General features: G+C 48.7%; 1 protein-coding gene across 2 annotated transcripts; it reads left to right on the forward strand.

Annotated features, from left to right (window-relative positions):
* Positions 1-947: 947 nt before the first annotated feature.
* Positions 948-10,902, forward strand: ZNF202 (zinc finger protein 202). 2 transcript variants are annotated; one of them, XM_077763057.1, is made up of 7 exons: positions 948-1,437; positions 4,581-5,087; positions 5,785-5,995; positions 6,341-6,429; positions 7,388-7,517; positions 8,065-8,184; positions 8,709-10,902. In XM_077763057.1, exons 1-7 carry the CDS (start codon positions 1,411-1,413, stop codon positions 9,701-9,703), a joined length of 2,079 nt encoding a protein of 692 aa, XP_077619183.1. In that variant the 5' UTR covers positions 948-1,410; the 3' UTR covers positions 9,704-10,902. The 2 variants fall into 2 exon arrangements, with proteins under 2 accessions (XP_077619183.1, XP_077619184.1); XM_077763058.1 differs by lacking the exon at positions 948-1,437 and having other exon boundaries at positions 4,488-5,087.
* The last annotated feature ends 210 nt before the right edge of the window (positions 10,903-11,112 follow it).

An 11,112-nucleotide genomic window follows, 5' to 3' on the forward strand; every position in this document is an offset into this window, starting at 1 on the left:
TCCTGGGCTCTGTGCTGAAGTGATTCTGTATGTAACTTCATTTACTTCTTAAAACAACCGTGTGAAATAGGTAGCATTAGCCACATTTTGAAAATGAGACCAAGACTTAGGGAGTATCACATGGCCAGTGAGGAGAGGGATCTAAATCCAAGGCTCCAGAGCCCCGAACCATTATGTGAAAGCATGGATAATTGTATATAGGACAATTAGCAATAAAGATCATTTTTCCAGTAGAAGGATTATACCAGATAATCTTTAGTTTTAAAGAAGAATACAGCATTAGCACAGGACAGTTAACAAATTTTATTAGTTGATTTCTATTCCAGAACAAAAAGAGGAGCAGTGGCAAGGTCTGGCTCATCCCAGAGAGCAGACATAACCAGATTTCCAGGTCAGTGGCCAGCATTAGGGTAAAAAATAAGAATGGTAATAGGAAGGGAAATAAGGATCTGCTGAATATAATCATTTGAACCTCTCTGATCACTACTTCTGAGGACTATTTGCCAGTAAATAGATCACTGTCTCTCTATTCGGTAGCTAGTGTAGGACCACAAACCTTATCATTTAGGGCCCAGAAAGATCTCCCCAAGTAGTAACATTGTAAAGTAGGGAATCAGGTGTCCCTTCATTGCCTGCAGATTTCTGCTGTCAGTAGAATGGAGGTAAAGCCTTCAGTGGCACATGACTCATTCAGATAAGGGGCTTAGGTATTGTACCAAAGATTGGAGAAGGCACTTGTCTCTTCCACATCTCTTCAGTCCTGCTAATACACCCTAGAAACACGCACTCAAGAGTCTAGTCATGGAGCCTGCCCAGCCCTAGGCTTGTGCAGCTTTTCTGCAGATATTGTTTTAGAGCCTTCTGGAACCAAGTTTTGCTCTTCTGGCCTGGCTTCTGTCTATCTCTATAATCCTGTTCGCTTTTTATAGGTCATTGCGGAACCTTCCAAGGACAGACTTTGAGGGAAGGTATTAGAAAAGCAAGGGCAATAAATTGCAATGCCAACTTGGCAGTATAACATATTCCACAAATTGCAGAATAAAATAGGGTCCGTTTTCTGTTTCTGATAATGACACTTGACATTTGCACAGCATATTTTAGTTCATAAGCTCCCAGAGTTCAGCTAATTCTGGGAGTTAGGAGAGCAGTTACCTGCAGCGGGTTCTCCCCATTACAAGCGCTCTTGTGTACGTTATCTTATGAAACCCTTCGAGCTGCTCCAGTCACTTGATGACGTGGGGCTGGGACACGCATCTTTCCACGGCACCACCTGCCTTCCATGCCTTCTCATCCCTTGCCCCACCAGTGGCTTCTCTTCCTCCCATCATCCTGCTGTTGCTGACCTGTTTGCCTTCATCGATTCCTAAGCTGCCAAAGTAAATCCAAAGCAAGCAATGGAAACGTCAATTCATGATTTCTGAGGAGCATTTAAAAACAGTAGGTTTTATGTGGCGCTGTTCCATTCCTTTTTCTTGGTGGAGAGTATAGCCCTCTGAGAGCAGGAACACTTCTGGCCATGCAGACTTGGTAGAATCCATAGCAGACTGTCTCTTGTAGCTAGTGCCATGTGGAAACAAGGAGAGCTTCTTACTCGGCTTCCCTGGGCATGGATTCTTGGGCTTTGAAGATAATAGAGATCCCTTCGTTAAACCAAAGACCCCATCAATTCCATCTTCCCTCAGGACTTCCAAAGAAAACCATCTAACCGAAGATGGGCATACAGTTTTAAAAACCACAAACCCCATAGAAAACCAACCACCACGAGGTAGACAGCAGATTCAGTTGGTAGGAAAATTAACCACAAAATGATGTAGAAATTATAGGACTACCTAGAACAGGCTATGAAAATCTATAGTGGATGTTTGAGGATCATGGATGAGAAATAAGAGCATGAATGCATGAAAAGCTATTGAGATTGAGATAGTAAATAATAAGGTCATTGAAATTAAACTCCATTTGATGGGCAACATCACGTTAGACCCAGCTCTTGACAGTGGATTCTTAACTGAGACCATTGTAATGAAGCCCAAAAAGACTAGAAAATGAAGAATCCCTCAGGTCGCATGTGGAGAGTGGTCTGGATGGGGCAGGACCGGGAACACTAGTAAAACTTGAAGCAAGTCGTTCATTCAGCGTACAAGTACCTGTTATGTCAGTGTGGTGAAGGGGAGGGTCCTGTTTAGAAAGGTCCTATTAATACTTTTCAGTGGTTCAAAATGGCTCAACCAGGAGAGTGACAGTGGAGAGGAGATGGATGAATTTGAAAGACATTTAGAAGGTAGAATTAACTAGATGAATAAAGAAGAGGAGAAACAGTGGAGGGAAAGGTGGGTTCTTCCTGACAAAAAGTAGGAAGAAAATTTTAAAGTGGAGGTTTATTCCTTTAAATTCACTTACTGAGCACTTCATCACATGTGTTGGTGATTGATGGAGAACAGTCCCTAACTTCAAGGAGTGACATTGGAAGGATAAACAGTGGCCGTATGATACCACCGCTAGTGTGATAGAGCTGTGCCAGGTTGCTGGAGAAGCACAGTGGCTTCCAGCTATTTTCAGGGAAAGGGGAATGGGATCAAAGAAGACCTTTCAGAACCCAGGAAGTATGAGCTGTCTCATAAGCAAAGCTTAACCTAATGAAGGATAAAGAATCAGAAGGAATAACATGTTCTAAAGCCAAGAAGCTTAAGGCTTTTGCATGCTTCACATTTACGCACTGTCTGTGTGTCTGTGTTTGAAAGGACCGAGGAGGGGGAAAGGAATAACAAGGTGAAAGTCAGCCTAATATATAATACTTAGAAGTTTGTATGTCACAAGACGAGAGAATGATTAAGGATCTTAAATAGGGAAGGGACATGACCACATTTGTCAAGAGTGCGGGTCACTCTTGAGATCCCGTCCATGATAACTTGAAGGTAACCAGTGTGGAGGCAGGTAGCTCACATTTGGAGGCATTTGGAGTTATGCAGACAAGAACTGGTAAATAACCTCAAGTGTAAGTCACGGGAATGAAGACGAGGGGAGCACACCGTGCATCACCGGAGGGAACAGCCTTCCTGCAGGCATGGTGACCTGAAGAACCCCCTCCCCCCCACCGTTTCAGGAGATAAGCAATGCACCCTTTATAGTTGTTGAGACACAGAAAAGGGTAGGATATGAGGCTTGAAAAACCAGTTGAGGGCTGATGGTGAAGAGCTCCACGTGCCGTGCCAATGATTTTAGAGCTGATCTTACTAACAAGTATTTTCAAATGTGAGCTGTGCAGTTGGGACTATTATTTAGAAAGATAATAGCTAACTGGGGTGCCTTCACTCTTCTAAGCCCTTCATAGCTGTGATACATTGGACCCTCATTGTCACACTATTAGATGGATGCCACTCGTCCCTCCAAGCCATAAGTGGAAATAGGCATAAGGAACATAGGAACTGAGCTGTGGCCTCACACCTAGTAAACGGTAGAGCCCAGATTTAAACCCTGGCCATCTGAGGCCAGGGCCCTCACTCCTTACCTTATGCACCCTAGGTGTTTTCTCAGCCATGATGTACATCAGAACTTCATGTGGCATTTCTAAAGTTAAGGTTACCTAAGTCAACTAAATCAAAGTATCCAGAAGAGCGACGTGTGTTACTTGTTTTGCAAAAGCTCCACCGTAATTATGCTGCACTTTACTCCTGGTCCAGCACTGCAGGGGTCCCAGTTGGAAAGTTCTGGCCGGAGTCCAGGAGAGAGCCCAGGGCCCAAACGCAGTCAGTCTGTGGGAAAGAAGAGGAGGAAACCGATCTGAGAGGCTTAAGAGGGAGAACTGGTGTAATGAGCTGTAAGCAATGGGGAAGAGTCCAAGTGGAGGTCTAAAAATCACAGTGTTGAATGTTTACTTAGCAAGTGATGATCTCAGCCAAGACAGGGTCCCAGCAAGAGGGGTAGATTTGGGGGGGCATGGCGAATTTAGTTCTGAACACCTGGGTTTGAGGGTCTGGGGGTCTTCTTAAGATGTCTTGATCAGATGTCTGGCACTTGCCCATGCCAGCCACTGGGCAAGTGGCTTTCCTCACTTTTGCCTCACACAGTCGGCCCCTCCCTCTCAGGTGAGATCTCTGAGAGTGCCCACTGCACAAAGGAATCCATAGTGAGTGTGAACCCGTGCAAAATGAACCTTTGTGAAGGCTTCCCCGTCTATTTCAGCGTGGCTGATAGGTGTCTTCTCAGACTGTACGTTCTAGTGTGTATGTAAATGTGTGTAACACAGACACTGGTCAGTACACCTGGTCTAGCAGTTCGTTAACAGCGTCCTTTGTCCTCGCCGGCTCACAGGTTTCATGAAGTAGAAATGCAGTGTCTTTTGCTATTTCTCTGTGGGGTGTGAACCTGGCCTAGGAAAAGGGGTAAGAGAACATACCTTCGGGCGTAGATGATCCTATTTTAGCCAAATCTAGTTAGGGCTGATGGTTGTGGAGATGGGGAGCTGGGGGTTTAATGGTTTGAGGAGGTGTTATGTGTGTGGGGTTACGCTCGAACTTGGAACCGTTGTCCCTGTGTGTGATCTCATGCTTACACGGTTGTCTGTCTCTACTTCTCTGCCCCAGGTCTCTTGGGAGAAACTCCTTGAGGTGCCCAGGCTGAGACTGGGGGGTAATGACACTGTGAGCTCTGGATGGTGTGAGACCCCTCCCCACCCCCAGAGCCAAACAATGGCTACAGCCTTGGAGCCGGAGGACCAGGATCTCTGGGAAGAAGAGGGAATCCTGATGGTGAAATTGGAAGATGATTTCACCTGTAGGCCAGAGTCTGTCTTACAGAGAGATGACCCTGTGCTTGAGACCTCACACCAGAACTTCCGGCGCTTTCGCTACCAGGAAGCAGCGAGCCCTCGAGAGGCCCTCGTTCGGCTGCGAGAACTTTGTCATCAGTGGCTGAGGCCCGAAAGGCGGACGAAGGAGCAGATCTTAGAGCTGCTGGTGCTGGAGCAGTTCCTCACTGTCCTGCCTGGAGAGCTGCAGAGCTGGGTGCGGGGCCAGCGGCCAGAGAGTGGCGAGGAGGCTGTGACGCTGGTGGAGGGTTTGCAGAAACAACCCAGGAGACCAAGGCGGTGGGTGAGGAGGGGGAGTCCTGATCTGTGTGATGTGGAGGGGGACTTTTGCTGGAAAGATGGATTTGGGGGGGAAGGGCCTACAGGGCCCCCATAATTTACCCTTTAATCGGCTCTGTGTGTGGGTTGCACCTATGATAAGGGGCAGAGGTGTGGTGTGTGTGTGTGTGTGTGTGTGTGTGAGTGTGACTTTCTGGTTTTTGAAACCCATGCCTAGGGACCTTCTTAGAGACCTCAGCACCCAAGGGTCATGTGGTTTTGGTTTTCCTTTCTGTGGATGCCAAACCTCCATTTCCTGGGGAAGCCAGTTTTGTGACTTCCTCAGAGGTTCTCCTATCCTCTCTGTCCCAGGGGCCCCCTGGCTTCCCAGGACAATAAGATAGGGAAACAAACAGCAAGGGGAGCTTGCAGGTGGAAGAGGTGGAGATGGGCAGGATGGGCACCTCGGAGCCCTGGGTGACAGGGGCAGGCTTGAGGAAAGTGAGCAAGCCGTGCAGTGTCCGAATGTCCCTGCCTCATCCTGGTGAGGATAACCTTCCTTCAACAGCTCTCGCGTGCCCCAGTGGAACCAGAGTGTCCCCTCTTCCTCTAGGACCCTGTGGGACTTTTTTCTGTTGACAGCTTCTCCTCAAATAAGCCCCGATGACAACCGAGACTTTCCCCTGGACGCCATGCTGACTGGAAATTGGAATTCTTCCCAGGTGACTGTCCACGTTCATGGGCAGGAAGTCCTGTCAGAGGAGACAGTGCACCCAGGAGCAGAGCCTGAATCGCCTAGTGAGCTGCAGCATGTCGCGCCGACCTCAACTCCTGAGGAGTCCCAGGAGGAGACCACGCAGAGCCCGGAGCTGGGGCTGCCAGAGGAGCCGAGCCTGTGCCATGAATTGGAGTTCCAGCCCCTGCAGCAGAGCGGTGGGAAGCCTCAGTGGGAAGGGGGCATTGTGACGGGCAGAGTGCGGGGAGGACGATGTCTCCCCACTCCTCAGGAGGCGAGGTGGAGCATCGTGGGAATCAATCCCAGAATCCGGGGCGTTGCCAGGAGACCGTACTAGCCAGTCCCCCATAAACAGCCATGTTGAAATGGCAGTATTCTTGGTGGTTCTCTTGGCCCTCTACTAGTGCTCCTGATGGTGGCATTGGGGTGACCTGAGCTGCCCTTAGGCCTGTTTCTGGATTCCTACCAAAGATGATGAGAGCTGTTTGCCACATATGGGGGGGCCTTACATGTAGCTGATCGCTGCCTTCTTTTCTTCTCAGAGGTTCCAGTGTCCCAGGCCCCAGACCTTCCTGAAGAGAGGAGCTCTGGAAACCCAGACATGGTTGCCCTTCTTACTGCTCTTTCACAGGTGTGCTCTAGTTTCCCTCTGTGCCACAGAGAACCTGAAGATGCCACAGGCACTGGCTCAGACCTCACGCCTCACGCCCCATACCCCACACCCTCAGGTCGGGCAGGGCGCCAGTTCCCATTCTCCTTCTTGTCAGTTTAAGTCCTCAGTTCTAGACGTGTCTGTGGCGGGAGGAGCCGCATGTGATGAGGTGAATGATAGTTGTCGCAGTCAGATCATCAGGCTCCAGAGCCTTTTTATTTGCCGCTACCCAGAGACAGGGGCTGACCAAATGCGATTATTTTGGAGCACTCCAGCACAACTTGAGTGAGTCGCTGACTGAGGGCTTGTTTCCGTTCTCTTCGGGGGTAACCTTGATCGTCACTTGTAAGAATGGCCGCTGTGCCGCAGGAATGATTTCTGAACTTGTGTGTCGTCCCCTTCCAAGGACCACGTTCAGTCAGGCCGTGGTCCACACGAAGCCTTCACTGTGGCTGCACGGTGAGGCTAGAGACAAAAGCTGTAGCTTTCATCCGTGGTTTTACATTGTACCCTAGTTGCAGGAAGGGGCCCTGCGCGTGCTGTGTTGACTGCATGAGTGATGGGGGTGCCCAGAGAAGGTCAGTTAGGGAAAGCTTTCTAGAAGAGTTGAATCCTTGCAGAAATGTAGGTGGCATGAAAGCCTCAAAGACAGAGTTAATGATGACTTTGAAGACTTTTCTTGTATTTCCACCACTGTGCTCTGAAAGAGAGCAGAGGCTGGCCCTGAGAGAAAGCAGGGGGACTTGAGGGCACAGGGGAGGGCCCTTGCAAAAGTAGGAAGTCAGGGAGCAGCAGCCGAGGGTGAAACAGATTTTCTGAAAGGGAGCCCAGAGTCCTGCCAGAGTCCCTTTTGTCTCCTGGCGTAAGCTTCACCCCAGGATCGAAATAGGAGTCTCCATGAAGCATCCTGTTTTCACCAATGCCTGTGTCGTTTCAGGGATTGGTAACTTTCAAGGACGTGGCTGTGTGCTTCTCCCAGGACCAGTGGAGTGATATGGATCCAACACAGAAAGAGTTCTATGGAGAATATGTCTTGGAAGAAGACTGCGGAATTGTGGTCTCTTTGTGTAAGGAATTTCAAGTGTTTCTAGAGTGTTCTGAGCACAGAGGTCTTTCTCCTGTTGGAAATTACAGGGAGGAGGGTGTGTGTGGGGGGAGTCTTAGACCTTAGACTGTATGCACCACTTTTCTCTTACGCCTCCCCCACCAATGAGATTGAAGGATTAGCTAAGGAAGAAGGTATCTTCCAAGTTCAGGGGAAGAGAAGATGCTTAGAAAGTGGTTGGAAACTTCTAACGAGAAAAGAAAACGATAATATGACAGCTCTAGCCTATCTGAGGCAGCTTTGAGTTTTGAAACCATCTATAGAAGATGATCTGCTTACTCGAATATGGGGAAAGAGAGAGCGTTAGCAGTCGTACGACCATTGAGGTGCAGATGAAGGGCAAGGACTGTGCAGGATTTGGTGAGAGGTGATCAAGCTAAAAAGACCAGCTTTGGTCCACTGACCAGGCTGTACCTTTGTTCTCCAGCCTACCCAGCAGAAGAGGTCTGCTCTTAGTGCAGGGAATTGCTGAACCAATCATAATGTCCCGCTTTCCCTCTCTTGAGCAGCATTTCCAATCCCCAGACTAGATGAGATCTCCCACGTTAGAGAGGAAGAGCCTTTGGTCCCAGATATCCCAGAGCCTCAAGAGCCTCAAGAGCCAGAAATCCTGAGTTTTACCTACACAGGTGAGGAACAACAAAAGGAATCTCCCCTCACAGAGCTGGCAATCCCCTCTCCCACTCTGGGGTGCCCCTCTCATTGGTTCTTCCAACCTGTTGGCCATTACCCCTGTCCTCCTCTGAATGCCAGATTCTTCTGTCTGCACCCTCCTCTTTCCCCTCCCATCATTCGTGTGAGGGATATGTCGTGCCAAGTGGCGAAACTGGAACTTTGGAAGTGCAGCTCTTGTCATTTACTAAGCAGGTCACTTAAACTCCTGGTCCTCAGTCTCCACATTTCTGAAATGAGGGTGATAATCTTTGTCCCTACTAAGGCTTGTTGACAGCACAAGATAACCTATCAGAAAGTGCCTGGCACACGACAGAATTCAGTTGACTAGTTATTTCCTTCTTTCCCAGCCTCTACCTTATGAAATGTGGGCTTCTCTCTATATGGTCTTGCCTTCCCAAGACTCTTTAACAATCCTGTCATTGTGTAAGGCACCATTACCTGTATAATTTCCCCTTTTCACCTCTCACCCTCTCTACAGGAGACAGGAGCGAAGATGAAGAAGAGTACCTTGAGCAAGAAGATGTAAGTTTGGAGGATCTACACACATCTATTTTGGGAGACCCAGAAATCCACCAGACTCCAGACTGGGAAATAGTCTTTGAGGATGATCCAGGTAGACTTAACGAAAGACAATTTGGTACAAATATCTCTCAAGTCAATAGTTTATCGAATCTTCAGGAAACCATGCCTATCTACCCCCTGTTAGGGAGACACCATGACTGTCCCGTATGTGGAAAAAGTTTCACTTGTAACTCCCACCTCGTTAGACACCTGAGAACTCACACAGGAGAGAAACCATATAAATGTATGGAGTGTGGAAAAAGTTACACGCGGAGCTCACATCTTGCCAGGCACCAGAAGGTTCACAAAATGGGCACTTCTTATAAATTTCCCCTAAACCGGAAGAATTTGGATGAGACCTCCCCTCTGGTCCAGGCTGAGAGAACTCCACCGGTTGAGAAACCCTTTAGATGTGACGATTGTGGAAAACGCTTCCGCTGGACTTCGGACCTTGTCCGGCACCAGAGGACACACACAGGGGAAAAACCCTTCTTTTGTACTATTTGTGGCAAGAGCTTCAGCCAGAAATCTGTGCTGACAACACACCAAAGAATCCACCTTGGAGGCAAACCCTACCTGTGTGGAGAGTGTGGAGAGGACTTCAGTGACCACAGGCGGTACCTGGCGCACCGGAAGACCCACGCGGCCGAGGAGCTCTACCTCTGTAGCGAGTGTGGGCGGTGCTTCAACCACAGTGCCGCGTTTGCCAAGCACCTCAGGGGACATGCCTCGGTGAGGCCCTGCCGGTGCAACGAATGTGGGAAAAGTTTCAGTCGGAGGGACCACCTTGTCCGGCATCAGAGAACACACACTGGCGAGAAACCATTCACGTGCCCTACCTGTGGAAAAAGCTTCAGCAGGGGCTATCACCTAATCAGGCATCAGAGGACCCACTCAGAAAAGACCTCCTAGCCCGGGTCCCATGGGAGGAGATGTGCATTCAGCCCTTCCCTGGGATGGGCGAGGAGAAGCCCTCTCGTCTGCTCGGGAAGACCTTTTCCGGGGCGTCTCCCTGAAGACTTAGGTCACCTCTTCCCACAGCTGAATCAAATCCCCCTGGGCAGAACCTGTCAACCTTCTTCTATACCTGGAAGAAAGTTTTTGCCCAAAGTACAACTTGGGTGGAAGCATCTCCTTGACTGGAGGCTCCTGCCTCTACCTCATGGGTATGAAGTAGGAGATTTAAAAGACTTAAGAGGTCGTGGCCATTCTGTTTCACCCAAAATAGGCTGCTGCATATCCTAAAGACTGCTTAACAGCCTCGAGTGTAAAGTTGCCCAGGACAGCCCTTTAGGTTTGGCAAGGGACCAGCCTCTAGGATTCTGTCCTAACTGGGTTCAACTCTTAAAAGCACACAGCCCGGAACTCCAGGCAGGAGATTTGCATCCTGACGGCTCAGCCACACACTCACAGGATGACTGTAGAAATCTCACTGGTCCACTCCTTCACCATGCACTTTCCTTCGATCCTGGGGAGAGATGGGCGAAGTGTTTGATGGGGGGAAACCTCGAGGCTGCTCCATGTGGACCTTGTCAGGCTGCTCCCTTCCCCAGTGCCAAAACGGTGCCAGGTGCCAGACCCTGCTAGAAAAGAGGACCGAGTCAGAAGCCTCTTTCCTTATGGGGTGTTTTCCTGTTACGATTCTCATGCCCAGCCTTCCTACTGTTCTACCAGCCTCTTGGTTTTGCCCCTAGCACTTCTGCTAACAAGTGAGATGTAACAGTTGGGTGCTGGGGGATTCTGTAAAGCATAATTAAATCATGAAATCATTTACATTCCCACCTGTGTACAAGCCCGCCCATCCTGCCCTCTGTTTGTGGGTTTGTGAAGGGATTTTTGGAACAGTTGTCAGCTTACATAGATACTATAATAATTCTAGAATCCTGATTGACTGAGTCCCTTCATTTACATGAAGAAAACATGAAGATCTGAGACCAAATTATGGGAAAAAAGTTTTTTTAAAAGCTGTTGCTGTTGGCTAAGGCCATCAAGACTATTCTGACACCCTGTCCCCTATTCTCCCTGCCTTGGTTCTCTGAAATCAGGGAACATTATGAACCCCAGCACCTGGGACCCTGAAGAAACTACCAGGAGTAAATGGCTTTCATGTATTTGCGTTGTTTTCCTTTTTCTTACGTGATTTCATTTTTATGTAATTAAGAACTAAATAGTAGTATCTCACGGCCTGATGGTAGGATCTCTGTTGCCTGATAAAGGTTCTGTGGAGATGAGGCTGAATTAAGTATGAATCTCACCTGCTCTGCTTGTGGGAATGGCAAGGACTGGATGGACGTCCACCCTAAATGGAGCACAGGGTATGG

This window comes from Crocuta crocuta, unplaced genomic scaffold (assembly GCF_008692635.1).
Source record: "Crocuta crocuta isolate KB4526 unplaced genomic scaffold, BGI_CrCroc_1.0 scaffold316, whole genome shotgun sequence".
NCBI classification, from domain to species: domain Eukaryota; kingdom Metazoa; phylum Chordata; class Mammalia; order Carnivora; family Hyaenidae; genus Crocuta; species Crocuta crocuta.